Here is a 19,239-nt window from a genome sequence, read left to right as displayed (position 1 = left end):
TGCCCCTGAAAGTGTAGCCTGTTTTGATGAGGTTCCGTAATTCCATCTTCCTGGCACAGAGAAGATCATCTAGATTGTTAGCCCCTTTGGGTAAGCTTCTCAGCCTGAAGTCTGTACTGTCACCTGGGAAGTTCTTAACCTAAAGCTTGGCTCAAATGCTCCCCCAACCCAGCCTTCATGCTCCCCCTTTTCCTAATGCTCTTGGCTATGAATAGAGCATCTAGGCTCCCACTGCCTTTTAGTATAAACCCCCGCCTTCACCTTCTGTCTGTCTTGTTGGTTTCCTTTGATGCATGATGGAACACAGCCAGTGGAGCCTACCAGAGAAAAATAAATGAACTAGCTATGGCACTGGAAACAGGCTGCTTCTTGCTTATAATTTTGAGCTGGGAGTTAGGAGATAAACTGTTTCTCATCCACTGAAAAAAGAGTTCAGTTGTTTCACTTTAAATAATGCTGCTAAAAGGCATGTAGCGACTTCTGGGAATAAATGAACAATTTGGAGAATTTCCATCTCTTCTGGTCTTAGTTTGGATAGGGGTTAAGAGTGTGGAGCCTGAGGCTGAGGCACTGCATGTTTCATTTTCATCCAACCTCCTGTAATCCGCAGCCCTTGCCTTCACCTGTAGGAATTAATTTATTTTTCATGTTGCAGCATGGGTCTCACTCCTTGGTGAGGCTCTCCCCAGCCATTCTATTCCCATTGTGCTCTCTTCTTAATGACTGTAACACTTAACTGCTTTTTACTACTCTTTTGGTCTTGAGCATATGTTACTTGATACTATATCGTTTCTTCTCACAGTAAATGACTCATCTGTTCTACTAGATTCTCTGCCTCCGCATCTGAGGGACTGAGTCTTAGAGATCTGTGTATTCCTCCGTAGCACCTCACATGGCACCATGTACCATTTACCATGAGCAGAATGGACTGACTCAGTATCTGATTGTTCTGCATAGCAGAGCAGTTTAGGGTCCTTCTTGCAGGAGCCTGCAATCTCAGATGGGTACAGAGAGACATAGAGAAACCCTGCACAGAGATGTGGATAAATGACCAAATATATTCTCTGGGGGAAGCACAGGGCAGGAGGTCGAGTGCCCAAGGAGGCAGATGGATGGAGGGAAGTAAGCCCCTGGTTTTAATTCCATTTTTCTCATTAAAATGCCCTTCTTGCATCCTTGGTCTCTTTCTACAGAATCCTGCCATCAGCATCACTGAAAATGTGCTGCATTTCAAAGGTCAGTATCCGGGCAAATGTTCTCGGTCCTCTACACAGTTAAAGAGACATAGTGATGGTTGCTTTTTATTTTTATCTGTTTATTTTATTCACTTTCTGTTGATGCTCACCACTCTGATACTTGTGGGATAAGCTAGAATGTTTTGAGATGTATGATTAGAAAAGTCAATAATTTGTTTAATATCCTGTTTTCCCCTGGGAGAGGCAGTAGATATAGAGAAAAGGTATCATGGGCTAGAAAATAGATTTATATCTTCTAGCTCTAAATCTGCGACCACCTCGGACAACTTATTCACTTCTCTGGACCTATAAAATGAGGGTATTGGGTTATTATCAGTGTTTCTCAAACTTGAGGATCCATGGACACCTGAACACACGTCCACAGGATCCTCCAGGGCCATAGACCCTAGATTAAGATACGTGTTATGGATTAAATATGGTCACTCTAAGTGATATTTAGCTCCATTGCAGCTGTGAACACAGTTGCAAACACTGAACTCCTGTGGTAGTACTTGATTATAAGGTAGCCATCTAGATGACCCAGAATATGCCTCTTTTTAAAAATATTATAACAAAACCCCCCAAATAGAAAATTTCTTAATGAGACTTTGTGGCTCCCTGATATATGTACAGACCAGTTTAATAAGCACTGCACTCTCGATGACATCTAAAAGCTTTCCAGCTCTTGACAGTCTTTGGTTCTGTGAATCTGCCTCCATCTCCTTCCTCCTCAGTTCACCAGCAAATTTTCTGCTGTGCCTAAGAGGGTAGGTCTGGATTCATTGTTACCCAGTAGGGTAACAGTGATAATAGGGTGGGATTCTCCCTGCTCTCTCTCTGTTCTGGTTCCTTGGAATGTCATTAGTACGTGACTGCGATTATGGGAGATTGAAGAGTTTCTGCTTTACATGAGACTCCATCTACCTTAATATACTTGCCTGAAAGCATAACCTGGCTTTTGAATCTCCTTTTCCAGGTGAGAACAATGGTGGTAGCAGCTCAGATTTTGAGGGGGAATAAAAGGATAAAGGGAATAAAAGGATAAAAGGAATAAAAGGATAAAAGTGTATCTTGCCACACGTGAAGCTTATAGACTGTCCTACCTTAAGGAATTTATGGTCTTAGAGAACGATAGCCACCTGTAGCACGTATTAGGCAAGTCATACCACATATGGCCAGATGAAGAAAGATAATCGCAGGAGGGAACCAAGTGAGAGAGTTAGAGGACAGGGATGTCCCGCCGTCACTGGCTCCTAGGCACAGCACCTGCTTGCTTTGGGGAAAGGAGCCATGTCAAGGCACAGGGATGGCATGATGGTCACCCTGAGGACTTTCCTCCGACTTCCCGTTTGTCCTCTCAGGAATGAGCTGAGAAAATGTTATTTTTCTTTTTTGTTCCATTTGGGATGTGCTAAAGCAACAGTCAGCTGCTCCATCATCTACCCCTGGTTGGAAGGTGTTAAATTTACAGCTTTCTTTGAGACAGTCCAGCATTTCTATGTATCCTGTGGCTTTCCTTAACCACAGTTAAGATAATACACCTACTTGATTTTTCTCTGCTGTGGATTCAGAGCCAAAGTAAATGTGAAAGTTAAATTTATATCTATGTGTTACCTTTGGCTTTGCTTTCTGTGTTCTTTTTCCTGCCTGTTATTTGTACTGGGCATCACTGAGGCCGCATTCGAAGATTAAGTAAATACTCTGGAACTGCTCACCAGAAAGACATAAGGAGATAAACTTTTGTCCAGGATTTAGCTTATCTAGCTGTTGAGTAGCTCTGCTCACAAGCCCCCACCCATTTGCAGGACCCATTAATATTTGCATACCCCTGAAAGAACTGCACTAAGCTAACATTCGCATGGCCTCGCTCTGCACAAGTTCACAGTAACCCACGTTTCTTTCTTTATAGCTCAGGGGCATGGTGCCAAAGGAGACAATGTTTATGAATTTCACCTGGAGTTCTTAGACCTTGTGAAGCCAGAGGTATGTTCTTTCCTTCCTCACTTCCCTGTCCATTTTAAGAAATAAATACTCGTAGTTTTGTGAAATGGGGAGCAAAGACTGTGGGGAAGAAGAAGATAAACCAAAGTAGAATATACTTTTGTTTGGAATAGAGCCCAGGTTTTAGCTTCAGAGGAAGAGGAAAGTTGGAGAACCTGAGTCGGATCTGGGCTCTGCCATTTATTAGTGGCGTGAATAATTCTCCTCACTTCTTTGAGTTTCAGTTTCCTCATGTGTTACGTGAAGGATTGGGTTAAGTGATCTCTATGGTTCTTTCCAGCTCTGAGATTCTTAATAGTCAGCAGTGGTTTAAGGGGTAGAGAATCTGTCTGGGGCTTGCTTTGGAGGCAAAGGGAGAGGCCATATAGAAGAATAATGAGCTGGAACAGCCCCTAAGAATTTGAGTTTAGTTGAGAAGACTCTAGTGAAAGACTCCCTGTGAAAAAGTTGTAACTGATACAGTACAGTTCTGGCCTTGAGGCAGGCCTTTCTAAAACAATGCCAGGAACCATTGACCATTTGAATTGAGTCATCTTCATGGGAGGAAAATTTGGAAGGTAATGGTGCACTTGAGAAGGTGATTGGATGTAGTGCCTTGCGTGATGTAGATCTGGTAGGACGTTCATGCCAGTTTCTGCTAGGATAACCAAGAACTATCTGCCTTTCTTATCTTGCTTTCCTCCTGTGTCATTCATGGGGGGAACCAGAGAAAGACTTGGCTGTTTTTACTGGTTCTTCCTTGTACCAGCCTTGGTCTAGTTGTTGTTTTTGCTTCAGGACTTTTAGGAACAAAGAAGGAAGGGCAGTAAGTATACGGTGCAGCTTCTCTGTGTGGCCACAGTGGTCCGTACAGTTACAGGGGAAGGAGCGGGGGATGTGGGAGGGCATTCTCACGTTCTTGCTTTCTCTCCTAGCTGGTTTACAAACTGACCCAGAGGCAGGTGAACATCACGGTACAGAAGAAGGTGAGCCAGTGGTGGGAGAGACTCACCAAGCAGGAGAAGCGCCCACTGTTTTTGGCCCCTGACTTTGATCGTTGGCTGGACGAGTCTGATGCTGAAATGGAGCTCAGAGCCAAGGTCAGTAAGGACCTTAGGATCTAGACAGAAGTCATGAGGAACCCAAGTTATTTGGGCCACCTCAGATATCTATCAGAATCTGATAGACTAAGGACAAAGTTATAAATTCCCTGAAAGACCTGGAGATGTGGTTTTATAGAAGTACTGGTCATGTATTTTGTAGACTGTCCCTCAATTGGGATTTGTTTGACGTTTTTCTCATGATTAGCCTAGGGCGATGGGTTTTGGGGAGGAAGCCCACAGAGGTAAAGTGCCATTCTTATCATGTCATATCAAGAATATGTACTATCAATATGACCTATCATTGTTGATATTAATCTTGATCATCTGGCTGAGGTAATATTTGGCAGGTTTCTCCACTGTAGGGTTTCTCTACTGTAATGTTACTCCTCTCCTTCCTTTACTGTTCTCCTTGGAAGGAAGTCACTATGCATAGTCCACGCTTAAGGAGTCAGGAGTTATACTTCCCATTCTTAGGGTGGAGTGTCTGTATACTTTATTTGGAATTCTTCTGCATGGGAGATTTTTCTGTTCTCTCTCATTTATTTCTTCAGTCATTTATATCAGTATGGACTCATGAATATTTGTTTTATAGTTTGGGTTATAATCCAATACTATGTTATTTATTTTTTTGCTCAAATTGTTCTAGCTTTGGCCACTGGAAGCTCTTGCAGTTGGCTCTTGTGTCCCTTTGACACAGCTCCATCATCATGGGCCTTTTTTTTTTTTTTTTCCTAAAGAAATGAATCCTTAATTTCTGGCACTATAAGCTGCGCCAGGTTTATCTCGTATATTCCCTGCTCTGTTCTTTTTTATTGGAGAATGGTAGTGGAAACCAAGATCTGGGTGCTAGGTGCGCTCATTGCCTCTGGGGTGTCATTGCTTTTAGGCCCTCTCAGCTGATAGAACAAGGAAATCTATGTGTGTATACTAGCCCATGCATATACACTTATCTATAAATATGTCCATATATATCTATCTATATCTATATTAACCTAGTATAAGTTCACACTGATGTTGGAGACGTAATTTTAGCTTCTGGAAAATTATATTATAGAGGTCTTAAAATAGCAATCTATTTCCCACCTTAAATTTCTATTTTGTTTCTCCAGCCATAACAAATTTTCTGGATGTCTTTTCCAGCTCCAGGATTTTAAGGCTGCCCACTTTGTAGTTTGGAAGCCAGCTGATTGGTTTAATTCTGTGAGCATTGGATGGGCATTCTGTGATACCAGTGCTACCCAGTCAGGAGTCAGGCTTTTTGGCACCATGAGTTAGGACATTTTCCCCAAGGACGCAAGGAGGTGGCTTTGAGGGAGCCAGATCACTTATCCAGCATGTGGACTTCTGCAAGCATCTGGGAATTCTAACTTGTGTTCTTTTTTTTTTAATTTATTTTTTATTGAAGTATAGTTGAAATACAATGTTGTGTTAATTACTGCTATATAGTAAAGTGACTCAGTTATATATATTCTTTTTCATATTCCTTTCCATTATGGTTTATCACAGGATATTGAATGTAGTTCCCTGTGCTATACTGTAGTCTAACTTGTGTTCTTGGAATACTTCTGTCTGAATTCTAGGAAGAAGAACGCCTAAATAAACTCAGAATTGAAAGCCAAGGCTCCCCTGAAAGTAAGTTGCCCCTGCTGTTGTGGTAGTTACCAGTTAACTTGTGACAGAGATGGGGGTATAGATGAGTGTGATGTGACAGGAGTGCTCGCATTGTGTAGGGGAGTTTATGAGAAATCCTTAATGTCCAGTGCTTAAGCTGTGCGCACCCCCATCAAAAGTCTTACTTTTAAGGTTTTCCTTCTGTTGGGGGCCTAACATCATCTGAGTACACCAAGGTTAGTAAAGCAGAATGGAAGAAACTCAGTCTCCTGGACTGGCCTAATAGGTGGGTGCTAGGTGGCAGCAATTCCTGCAGAGGTGTGGAGATTATTGCATAGGTCCATGATTGCACTTCTTCCAGCCTGGTGTTTTTGTCCCAACTGAGATCATAATGGCTGTGGTTGTCAGCCTTAAAGATGGAAAGTATTCTGTATAGTCCTGCTGTTCATTAACCTTTTAAAAATCCAGTTCTATTTCTGTTTCTGCCCAAGCAAGCAGCTCTGTAAGTGTATTATCGTCTGGGTATCGTAGATTAAATTCAGCAGCTATCTTACATTTGTGGCGTATGGAAAGCATTGCACTAGGCCCTTGAGATGTGGAGACAGTGACTCCATCAGAGCACCTGTGCTCAAACAGCTTCTGTTCTAGTAGGAGGACCATGCAGATCTATACAAAACTAATGCTGAAAAGTAGAATAAAATAAGGGTTCCCGTATGTCCTAAGTTGAACTTTTTCAGTTTTAGTGGCACTTATTTGACATGCCATAAGTAGGAAAGGGGAAAGTTTTAGAGCAGTGGTTTTCAAACTATGTTCCATGGTACCCCAGGGGTTTCCAGAGATGCTTTGGAGGGATAGACCAAGGAAGCAGGTCTACTTCAATCAGAGCAGCTTGGCTTTTGTGTTTTATGTATTAGGGTTCTGAATAAAGTTTCTTTTGAAAAAGACATTTTATTGCTTTTTAAAAAAATGGAATAACCACTAATTTAGAGGAATTTTCTGCTTTAGAAAAGCAGAGGAGGGGAGAGGATTAGTGGAGGTGAAGAATAACAACATAAAAAGGCCACCTTGAGATCTGAGTTAGTTTTTTTTTTTTTTTTTTTTTTTTTTTTGCGGTACGCGGGCCTCTCACTGCTGTGGCCTCTCCCGTTGCGGGGCACAGGCTCCGGATGCGCAGGCTCAGCGGCCATGGCTCATGGGCCCAGCTGCTCCGCGGCATGTAGGATCTTCCCGCACCGGGGCATGAACCCGCGTCCCCTGCATTGGCAGGCGGACTCTCAACCACTGCGCCACCAGGGAAGCCCTGAGTTAATTTTTTGGTGTTTTAGAGGGATAAACTTCTGAAATATGTAAAAATTCTTATATATGGATTTTTTAGGATCTTAGAAAAAGCTTTAACAGTTTTATCTAAATTCGTAAAGTTTCCTGATGAAAGAAGTTCTTTATATGAAGAAGTGTAATACATTTTTGTAGTTTTGAAGAAAAAAAATTTAATTAGTTAAATGTTTCTACAAGTCTGACTTTTTTGGCTCCTTAGGATAAGGCTATTTTTTTGGCGGTATGCAGACCTCTCACTGTTGTGGCTTCTCCCGTTGTGGAGCACAGGCTCTGGATGCGCAGGCTCAACAGCCATGGCTCACGGGCCCAGCCGCTCTGCGGCACGTGGGATCCTCCTGGACCGGGGCACGAACCCGTGTCCCCTTCATCGGCAGGCGGACTCTCAACCACTGTGCCACCTGCGAAGGCCCCTAGGATAAGGCTATTTTTGATTGACCACACTAATTGTGATTATTTGAGCATCAACCAAGTGTCTATGCAGAATATCTCTGTAGCAACACTGATATGTAGCTACAAAAATATGTGGGTAGGAATACATATGTAGCAGCAACACCTAAACTCTGTAGTTCTTCTCAAGAATTATCCTTTCCTTTGCCCTACTCCTTTGACTCAACGGTGACTCTGTCTAAGCTCCTTACTCCTTCCTTAATTCTGTAGTTGGCTCTGTCTTCACAAACCCTTAGGCTGCAGACAAAATTAATGTCCCTTATTCTCCTTCCTGCCTCTTGGTTTGTAATTTTCCTCCTTTGGTTATATCCTCATTCTACCATCTTTCAAAGCCCAGGTCAGATACCATCTCATCCATGCAGACTTGCCTGATACATGCTTCTCCAGCCTAAAGTCATTTTTCTCACCTTGAAATTTTCACAAGACATTACCTGTCACTCTCAATCTTGTAATATGGTTTTTAGATTGTAAACTCTTTGAGGGCAGCATCATGTCTTAACCATCCTTGAATCTCAGTAGTGCTACTCACAGTATCCTGTATATTGTAGGTGTTCAGTTAATGCTTGTTTCGATAGATATATGAACAAATATCAGAATTTTTTTATTACAGTTTCTATCTCTTTGAGCTAGTTTGACCTGCATGACCTAAAAAAATTCTAGAAAAGAAGAAACTGTAGATTATATTAAGATGACAATAGCAAGGGCTGAGTATAGCTTTATTTCCTTTTAATGTCTCCTTAGCTAGTCAGTCATTCTTTGCCAGAAGTAATTTTTCTTTTTCCCTCTTGGATTTGTTAAGTCTGTATACTTACTCTTTAATGCTGTAAGGGGAATGGCTGCTGAACACATACCTTGGATTACAACGTTCCTTATAATTTTTCCTTATCTGTTTTTCTATGGGACCAGGAGCCCAGGTTGGTGCAGACCTGGGCCAGGTATTTTTGGGGGAGCTTAGGGCACCCAGGTAGTAAGGAGGGATGAAGTCATCCAAGTATGCACCACATACCCACCTCCTGCTGTGACTACTGCTTTTAACAGCTTACCACCTTGCTTTGCTTTTCAGCTCTTACAAGCTTGAAGAAAGGATACCTGTTCATGTATAATCTAGTGCAGTTCTTGGGATTCTCCTGGATATTTGTCAACATGACTGTGCGGTTCCTTATCTTGGGAAAAGGCAAGTGCAAAATTTCAAGGCTAGTTTTCTTTTTTCAGTAGTTTGGCCCCCTATTCACCAAAAGTAACAGTCTCTGCCTTTGGTATTAACAATACCACCACTCCCACCCCCTAACCCCCCACCATATTTGTGTAGCACTTCATGCCTTTCATTGTATGCTCACATCTTTCACTTCCCTTGGCCTTGTGAAACAGGCAGACTGGATGTTCTGTCCATTTAACAGATGAGAAAACAGGCTTGGAGATTGTCAAAGAAGTGGCCCACATCCACACAGCTAGCCAGGGGTACATCTTGGGCTGACATCCCTTTCTTATTCATGGCTTGATAGTTCATTTATAACTAAATAAATTGATGTGATACTCACAGTGTCAAAGTTATACAAGTCCTTAAGGGATCTCACCCCTTTGGAGCCTAAATAAACTAAATGGACTATTGTAAAACTGAATGAAAAGACTATCATAAAGGTATTAGTTCTTGGGGCTTCCCTGGTGGCGCAGTGGTTAAGAATCCGCCTGCCGAGGCAGGGGACATGGGTTCGAGCCCTGGTCTGGGAAGATCCCACATGCGGCGGAGCAACTAAGCCCATGCGCCACAACTAGTGAGCCTGCTCTCTAGAGCCCGTGAGCTGCAACTACTGAGCCCCCGTGCCACAACTACTGAAGCCTGTGTGCCTAGAGCCCGTGCTCCGCAACAAGAGAAGCCATTGCAATGAGAAGCCCACGCACTGCAACAAAGAGTAGCCGCCGCTCACCGCAACTAGAGAAAGCCCACGCGCAGTAACGAAGACTCAACTCAGCCAAAAACAAATAAATAAAAATTTATATTAAAAAAAAGATATTAGTTCTTGCTAAATTAATTTATATGTTTAACAGAATTCTGGCCAAAGTAAATGACAACAGAACATTTTTGAGAATGTGATCTAAAGTATTCTGAAATTTTATTGTGAACAATAAATAGATAATAAAATTTGAGGGAAGAAAGAGTAATCGGAGAGGACTTTCTCTACCTGACATGAAAGAATGTAATTAAAATAGTATAGCACTAGCATAAGAATAGAGTAATTAATAGAGCAGATTAGGTGGCTCAGAAATAGGTCTTACATTTTATATATATATCTCCAGATTATGGATATGATAAAGGAATCATGAATCAGTGGAAAGGAAAGTATTTTCCAATCATTTTTTTTTATTAGATGGGAAATGTTTCTAAAAATTGGTTAGGTTTGGGAGGCAGATAATCTGTTTGACTCTTCTCACACTGTATACAAAAATAAATCCCCCCAAAGGATTTAGGAGCTATACATCAAAAAGTTAAGTCATAATAGAAGATAAAGTAAATTTTTATAAAATCACATGTGGAGGGTTAGGACTTTCTAACCTTAAAAGTGATAGAAGAAATCATGAAGAAAAAGGTCATTGTATTTGACTACATAAAATACCTAAATTTCTATATATGTAAAAACATCCAGCCAAAACAACATTAAAGATTAAAAGCATATTGAGTTGAGCAAAATGGGGATGGGCAGGGTTGGTGGAAAATTGCAACAAATATCGGCAAGGGTTGTTGCTTGTTTTACATATAAAGAACTTGTACAAATTGATTTTAAAATGTGAAAACTCCACCCAATAGATAAATAAAAGTCATGTACAGGCACTTCATAAGAGGAAATAAAACTAATTCAGCACACAGCAAAATGTTTAACTCAGTAATGGTGAAGGAAATGAAAAATACTATTTTTTATGTATCAATTTTGCAAAGTCGTAAAAGACACCTAATTCAAGACAACATATGCTAAAATAAACACAACGGTGGCTACTGGGAGGGTCCATAAGTACAACAGCTCTTTGGGAAAATCGTTTTGCAAGGTGCATTGAGAACCTTAACTGTTCATATCCTTGAACTTGGTTATTTCATTTCTGGAAATACGTTCTAAAGAAATAATTGAAACTACAAGAAAAGCTTTTTCAAAAAGATATACATTATGGCATTATTAGTGACAAATTACAAACTACCTAAATGTCCAGCAATGAAGGATTGGTTTAGATTGTTCACTCAGTGGAATGTTGTAAAGCAAATATAAAGTATTTAAAGAGGTTGTAATAATACGGGAGAATACTTACGATGGGCTAAACAGGTAACATAAATTTGTTTTTCCAGTTTGATCACACCAATATAAAAAGGAGAAAAAAAACTGAACCAATAAATGTGAAATGATTGGAAGAAAAGGCACCATTTTCAAATGGTTTGAAAGGATCATTTAAAAATTTTTCCTTATTTTATAAAGTAAATATGAGGAAAAATATGAGCATAATGGAAAATATAAACTATTTAAAAAGAGAAAAAAATCCTGTAGACTATTTTACTCTTCAGTCCTAAATTCTCTCATCTGAGTTTTGTAAAGGTGAATTGCAATTAGCTCCAGAATCTTGTGAAAGAAGTGCATGTTGTTTTTCCAGCCTTCTTAATACCTTGGAATTCTGCAAAGCACAGTAGCAGGCTAGTGAAAAACTTCCCAAATGCCTAGTATCTTATAGTCATGTGTAACCAGAGGTCTACAGATGAGTTATTTAAAGAAACAAAGGAAGTCTCAGACAGTTGTTCTCAGATCTGTAGCTCTTACTAGTATGGATTTATCACAAGTCCCATGGAATGACTAGGTACATTCAAATTCATAAATAATTTATTTAACCTAACATGGTTGGATCGATTCTGAATGTTCAAGCCTGCTAGCTATTAGGTGATCCACTCCAAAAGCTGCTAAGTTATCTGGGTCATGTGTTTAAGCTGCCTGGATTTGTAATTTCTATTTTGGCTCTGAGCCCCTTCCTAAACCACCTACTGGAATGGAGCTGCTGGTGTAATTCTTCTCTTATCATTCCTCAAAGGTGTAATAAGGACCTGGGCCTGGTACCCAGGGTCATAGTTTGCCCTTTGCAATTATCTCTTTTTGAATAAAGGATGTTGGTGAATGGCAGATTCTACACATGTACTTGTTTTTTTCACGTAAACATGTATGTGCTAAACTTCTCATGCTAAGGAAATAGCAAACTCTTAGGCTTATGTAGAAACTGTTGCCTCTCTCTATTAATACTTTTTTATTAAATAAATTTAAAAATTTTTCTAATTATAAAAATGTGTTAATAATTAAAGACTTAAATAAAACAAAACAAAAGCTCTACCATAATCCCATCTATCAGAGCAACAGATTCTTGGCACCTTGTTGTATATCTTTCTAAACCCATATAACTTTCATAGGAACAGTTCCTAAAGTGGAATTATGAGATTAAAGGGCAGATTATTTTTATTTTATCTTGTTTATTTATTTAAAATGAATTTTTATTGGAGTATAGTTGCTTTACAATGTGTTAGGGGCAGATTGCTTTTAAGGATTTTGATTTATACTGCCCAGAAAGAGTATACTATTTTATAGTACCACTATTTAAATCTATATCCGTTAACATATGAGTGCCTTTTAGAACTTTTAAAAAGTTTTTTCAAATCATAAAAGTAATTGGGCTGATTTAAGAACGTTTGGAAAATGGGAGAAAACCAGAGAGGAGGTGTGGTGGGATGGAAGGGGAGGTGAATAAGCCATTGTCCATCACTGTTAATATTTCCATATGTTTCCTTTTAGTGTTTTTTTTCTCCTGCAGTTAAAAATTATAGTCATACTGTGTGTACAATTTTGCATCTTGTTTTTAAAACAGTATTATAAGCATGTTAATGTTATTAATATTCTTTATAACAGTCATTTTAGAAATCAGATTTCTATTCCTGAATTGAAACAGGATGAATTTCCCATAAAATCAGAGGCAAAGCAACAAGATCTTATTTTTATTTACCGTATGCCGAATCTTAAGTCACAACTTTCTAGTTCAAAGTAATGGAGAACCTCATTTTTTGAAGATAATTTGTCCAAGAAATTAATAAGTGAATCCCCTGAAAAAGGATACCAGAATTTCATTGTAAATGGCAACAAAAAGATTTGATTGGGATTTTGTCTTGACAAGGGACATTTAAAATTATGAATAAATTTTTTATCTTATATATAGAAAAATTTAAATTGTAATTTTGCATTACTTCCTCAAAGAAAAGAATTGGTAAAATTTTGAACTTACTTATTGGTGGAATTTTTCCAGCAAAATTATGCAATAACACTATATACCATTCTTCATTTTTTTGCGTTTGACTTTGTAGCAGGATTGTAAAGTGGATCATTTTCATGAGAATATTAGAGAGTTTTTTAGTTTTTGCAAGAGGCTTGTTTTATTCATTTGATATTTAAACTGTATTCTTTTGAGGTGCCTGCAGTGTCATCTTTGTTGGTAAGGTGCCTAACTCTGCCATTTCTTAGAGGCACTACTTTAATAGGCAGAGAGGCAAGAATCCTAAACCTTCTACAATGTGCAGGACAAAGAATTGTCTTGCCCAAAATGTCAGTGGTGCCCCGGCTGAGAAACACTGCAAAGAGGAACGTACGAATGCAGGATGTCAAGTGAGGATCAGTATGAAAAGTGAAGGATATTAAATTATGGAGCACTCCAAATTGATACCACATTTGTTGTCCTCATATAAGGAATAACTATCATTTAAATTGTTATATAATATTCCATGAAATAGATATACTATGGTTTACTCAAACTTTCCATACTCTTAGGTTTATACCATTTCTTTTTTTTTTTTTTTTTGTGGTACGTGGGCCTCTCACTGTTGTGGCCTCTCCCATTGTGGAGCACAGGCTCCGGACGCGCAGGCTCAGTGGCCATGGCTCACGGGCCCAGCTGCTCCCCGGCATGTGGGATCTTCCCGGACCGGGACACGAACCCATGTCCCCTGCATTGGTAGGTGGACTCTTATCCACTGTGCCACCAGGGAAGACCCCATTTATTTGTACAGTTTTTGAGACTTCAAAAGACTAGGTTGCAGTTGATATATGTATAAATGAGATAATGGATCTGAAAAGAATTATCATTGTGCTTTGATATATAGATTTTTCAGCATATAATAACTGAGTGAAGTCTAGGTATGTGTCTTTTCTTGCCTTTTAAAACTGAGAAGGGCATACAGGGTTTATGTGTTAACTTTCTGGTAAACAGTAGAATTTACTATTCAGGCCCATGGAGGGGTGAATAGTGAACTTGACTCTGACTGGATGTTTATTATACTTTTCCTAAAATTCCTTTCGTGTAAAGAGTTATCTAGTGTGCAAAATACTTCTGTTGGAGTTTGCCAGTTGATTTACCCTTAACGTGTATTTGTCCCATAGAGTCCTTTTATGACACGTTCCACACCGTGGCTGACATGATGTATTTCTGCCAGATGCTGGCAGTTGTGGAAGCTATCAATGCAGCAATTGGAGTCACTAAGTCACCAGTGATACCTTCTCTTTTCCAGGTATTGAACAGTTGAGCTCGAGGGTGGGGAATGAAAGGTTTCAATGTTTATTTAGTAGGTATCCATACTTTGCTGGGAAGTCTCAGTTAGTAAAAATACCTATTTGCACAGGAATAGCATTGTTTTATCTGAACAGGTTGGAAAATGTGAAACCTGAGGGATATTGTTTAAAATAGACTTTTGCCATTTCAGGTCTATTTTATTGTTTATAATATCTTCGTGATATCACAAAGTTATAAAAAGAGCTTTAAAACTAGGGAAGCTTGATTCTCAGGCAGGAGTGGAAAACCCTAACCTCTTCTTAGATAGGGGTGTGCCTGGTCTCCTACCACCTCAGGTCAATGAAGGTGGTGTAATACCTGGGAACTCTCTTCACTCTGGACTTTCTTCCATGTATGAAGGTGGCTCTTCTGACTCATGTGGGGAGTTCCCCCCCACCCCCAGTACATCTAGGTTGTTTCCTAATATTTGGAAGATTGCTCTCAGGAACGGGACATCAAAGTCTTTCAGCTTCCTTGCCTTGTTCCCTAACTATATGCAGTTACACATTCTTAGATACCACCAACCCAGACTCGGGGAATCAGGTGACTGTTGGCTAGTCTCTTCTGGATGCTGTTTTTATAGTTCAGCCCTTTTCTGGCATATCAGCTCTGGCGTTCTGACAGTATCACTTGCATGATAAAGGGTGTTAATACAATAGCCTTGTTATTTCTTGGTTTTCTGTCCTTGGAAAGAGGTTGTTTTGTTTAGTTCAAAAAAATAAAAGTGGATAGTGAGTGACCCACTAATATGGACTAATATTTTTTTATATCAAAGACTGATACAAATAAGCATCAGGGTAGAATTTCTAGGGCAAAATAGGTTCGGTGTCGTCACATCACATGCCTCCAGTGCATGCCATTCATGTAGAATACAATGTGAGTGAAGCCTTTTGGAGTTGGGCAATACCACATGCGCCAACATGGTTGAATCTTGGGAATGTCACATTGAGTAAGAAGCAAGTCAGAGTATAATACATAGAGTATGCTTTCAGAAAGTTTAAAATCAAGCAAAATGAAACAATATACTGTTGAGGAATACATACATAAGTAGTAAAACTATAAAGACAAGCAGTGGAATGGTTAACACAAGATAGTAGTTTCTGGGACTTCCCTGGTGGTCCAGTGGTTAAGAATCTGCCTTCCAATACAGGGGACGCAGTTTCGATCCCTGGTCAGGGAACTAAGATCCCACATGCCGTGGGGCAACTAAGCCCGCGCGCCACAACTAGAGAGAAGGCTGCATGCCTCAACGAAAGATCCCGCATGCTGCAACTAAGACCCAAAGCAGCCAAAAATAAATAAATATTAAAAAAACCTCACAAAAGATAGTAGTTACTTACTACGGGGAGGGAGGGGGTGTGCCACACTGGTAACGTTCTGTTTCTTAACTTGTGTTATGCAGACGCAGATGTTCACTTGGCAGTATTCTTTAAACTGTGTTTGAACGTGTGTAATACACACACACACACACACACACGTCCACAAATACTGGCTTGGGTACTTTAACTTGTTCTAAGTTTTCTCAGTCTTTTTCTATTTACCTTGAATTTAGTGGGGTTACGTTTCAGATAATACATTTATATGTTGTTTTTTGAAAATATATTTTAAAACTTCTTTCTCTCTTTTGGGTCCTTTTAATAGCTTCTTGGAAGAAACTTCATTTTGTTTATCGTCTTTGGCACCATGGAAGAAATGCAAAACAAAGCTGTGGTTTTCTTTGTGTTTTATATATGGAGCACAGCTGAAATTTTGAGGTGGGTAGAAATGCCAGGATGGTGTTTGAGTGCTTCTCCCACTCTGGAGCACCTCTCTTCTTGAGGGAGTTGCTGTCTTATCCAGAGTCTCATTTGATTTGAGATTAAGGTTCTTTGTGTGGAGAGTTCTACCTGCATCCGTGTGCTCTGTAAAGATGAGGCAGTTTTTTTTTTTTTTAAACAGTCAATGGATCATAATACCAGCCTGGGCACTGGAGAGCAGAGGGAGAGATCCAGAGAAATGAAAGGATCTTACCCTTCAGGATCTTGCTGTCTTGTTGGAAAGAGAGCACTCATTCACATGGAAAAATTCTTGAAAGGGCTGAAGAAACATGGGGCTGAAGGAGCATCCCAGGTTGGATGGAAGTAGTAAAGACTAGCCTTCGAGAAGGGATGATAGAAATGAACCTTTTACTACAAGATTACTGAAGTTTGAATTGACCTCTTATCTGATTCTTCCATTCTCAGTTGTCAATAGAAGAAATATCTATAAAAAGAAAAAAAGATCCAATTAAAGTAGATGTGTTCTTCTTTACCAGACCATACATACTCCATACTTCTTCCCTTTTCAGTCAAGTGGAGGGTTGGTTTTGCAAGTTGACTCCTCAGCTCTAGGTTTGGTGGTATTTTGGTAAAGTTGACAGTTAAGAGGGAGAAAAGACATCAGCAGTCCTAGATTGTGTTTAAATGGAGTCTGTATCCCATGGCACCCAGTATACCCTCTAATTTACTTAACACAAAGGTGAAAGAGATTATAGGTACTTAATATTAACTTTTACTGTTTGGGAGGAAGCAACTTTTTTTTATGTTATCTCTTTTTAAATAGAGTATTCCTGATTATAGATTAGAGGTCTTTTGTATACTTTAATTTTGGTAATGTTCATTTATGCAGCGATAAAGTGTCTGTCAAAGTATCTGTCATCTTTACCTACTTGGAATGTAGATCAACTAGGAATAAAGCCAAAATGCTTCTGAGCATCTGTTCTATATACTGAACCTTTTCATAGAGGGTTCCTTTGAGACCTAAACTTAGTCTGCCGTTATTGAGAATTCATATCCTTTGAAGATTGGAGGAGGAGCATGATGGGAGTTTATAATTCTGCTAAGAAGCAGGCATGTGTGGCTAATTGTGAAATTATTGTTGAATGATGTTCTAGGGTTGCATTCAGTGGCTTTTAACATGTTAATTCCTTATTTTCAATAGGTACCCCTTCTACATGCTTTCCTGCATTGACATGGATTGGAAGGTGCTCACATGGCTTCGTTACACTATGTGGATTCCCCTATATCCTCTGGGATGTTTGGCAGAAGGTGCTTTCGGGAACTCTAGGTTTTATACCTCAATTCCAAGGGGTGGCCAGATCTTTCTTCCTCCCTCTGCCAGCCTTAGTCTGAAATATCGGTGTTGAACTTTTCAAGAATTTCTTTCTAGTGGCTTCCTTCCACATGACTCTTGGTATCTAGACTGTTCCAAGGAAGTAGCTCATTTTGTTAAGGTTTGGAAGCTGGGTGGTCATGCACTGCATGCTTCCTATTTATATGGTACTTTAAATTTTCCAAAGCAAGTTCTTATTGATGACTTCATGTTATTACGACAAACACCTAGTGAGTGAGTCAGGGATTTTTCTCTTCATTTTATGGAATAGGAAGCCCAGTGCTATCAGATGACTGTTCCTCATTTACCCTTGTTGTCAGCTTGGAGGCTTATTTCCTAGGAAAGCTAGGGGGAAAAAAAAAGAGACATGAGCCCATTGTACAAAGAGAGGAGGAAGAAGCATTTTCAACAAACCCAGAAACTTTGAGGGGTTAGAAGGTTCTATCAGTAGATGTGACTGTATTTCATTTGCTTCTAAAATGTTCTTGTTTCTGCTTTTCAGCCGTCTCAGTGATTCAGTCCATTCCAATATTCAATGAAACAGGAAGATTCAGCTTCACATTGCCATATCCAGTGAAAATCAAAGTTAGATTTTCCTTTTTTCTTCAGATTTATCTTATAATATTATTTTTAGGTAAGTATTGGCTCTATAATAGACCTTTTTTCTGTTACTTCTTAGAAGGTAGAGTTAAATGATTCAGAGTTTTAAAAATCCTTATTAGTATTCTTACTTTCAAAAGAGTAGAAATAAGTTAGAGAACGATTACTTTGCCAAATAGACCCAGTAGGAGAATATGCTATGTGTGGAAGTATTTCTTCCCACATCTCCAGTGAGTGAGTTATCTTCTTGAAATGCTCTAGGTCATTGGGACTTCACCATACTTCATGTTTAAAACAATGTAAGCAGCTCTTTTAAAACTGAATAAAAAATGAATAAAAAGCTCATTTTACTTCTGCTAATTTCAGTAGCAGATCCCTTATCCAGAGGAATTACTACAGAGGTGGTGATACAGTTGGCAGCAAGGAGGGAAGGCAGTAAAGGCCTCTGAGCAGCCAGGAGACGTCAGAAGGCTTCTACCTAACAATAGGAAAGCCCCCCACTCCTCATGTAAAGCGTTGCTTATTTATTAATTTTAATATAAAACCATAAAGTTTTGCCTTAACTCATAAAAACTAAGCACTAAAAGAAGGGAAAGAGAAGTAAACCTATATTATTGCAAATATGAGAGATTTAAAAGCCTTCCTAATTATGAGGATTGTTTACTTTAGATAAAGTTCTAACACATTTTAATATACTTACATATATTTCTCCCTGTTGTATTTCACAAAAGTCTTGAGGTGGCCTTGAAGTATGGCTCTATGGTCTCCTGGCAACAGAAGGATGTGACAGCAGATAGTATACTGGTTATCTTTTTCTGTGTAACAAATTACCCCAAAACTTAGCAGCTTAAGACAGAAAACATTTATTATCTCGCATGTATTCTGAGAGTCAGGAAGTAGGCTAGCTGGGTGGCCCTGGCTCAGGGACGCTCATGAGGTTTCGTCAAGCTGTCAGCTCAGCTGGGGCTACAGTTTCTGCACACTTGACTGGGGCTGGAGGATCTGCTGAAAGCTCGCTTATGTAGCTGTGGACAGGAGGCTTCAGTTTCCTGCCATAGTACTTTTCCACGTGGATGCTCATGACATGGCTTCTCCCCAAAGCAAGTGATCTGGAAGAAAGCAGAAGCCACACTGCCTTTTTTTTTTTTTTTTTTTCCTTTAAAAAATTTTTTTTTTTTTTAAAATTTTTA

The 19,239-nt window shown here is 39.5% G+C and overlaps 1 protein-coding gene across 1 annotated transcript in view; it reads left to right on the top strand.

Annotated features, from left to right (window-relative positions):
- The window catches only part of HACD3 (3-hydroxyacyl-CoA dehydratase 3), a 32,893-nt gene that overhangs the window by 9,535 nt on the left and 4,119 nt on the right, over nucleotides 1-19,239 (top strand). Inside the window, exons 2-10 of the mRNA XM_024735278.1 lie at nucleotides 1,194-1,236; nucleotides 3,145-3,218; nucleotides 4,151-4,315; nucleotides 5,899-5,950; nucleotides 8,775-8,885; nucleotides 14,152-14,279; nucleotides 15,962-16,074; nucleotides 17,279-17,385; nucleotides 17,952-18,083. Coding sequence (XP_024591046.1) covers nucleotides 1,194-1,236; nucleotides 3,145-3,218; nucleotides 4,151-4,315; nucleotides 5,899-5,950; nucleotides 8,775-8,885; nucleotides 14,152-14,279; nucleotides 15,962-16,074; nucleotides 17,279-17,385; nucleotides 17,952-18,083 — 925 coding nt within the window. The remainder of the gene's footprint in view (nucleotides 1-1,193; nucleotides 1,237-3,144; nucleotides 3,219-4,150; nucleotides 4,316-5,898; nucleotides 5,951-8,774; nucleotides 8,886-14,151; nucleotides 14,280-15,961; nucleotides 16,075-17,278; nucleotides 17,386-17,951; nucleotides 18,084-19,239) is intronic.

The sequence above is a fragment of the Neophocaena asiaeorientalis genome, unplaced genomic scaffold (genome assembly GCF_003031525.2).
Source record: "Neophocaena asiaeorientalis asiaeorientalis breed wild unplaced genomic scaffold, Neophocaena_asiaeorientalis_V1.1 scaffold264, whole genome shotgun sequence".
NCBI classification, from domain to species: Eukaryota; Metazoa; Chordata; class Mammalia; order Artiodactyla; family Phocoenidae; genus Neophocaena; species Neophocaena asiaeorientalis.
This window is presented reverse-complemented; position numbering and strand designations above follow the sequence as displayed.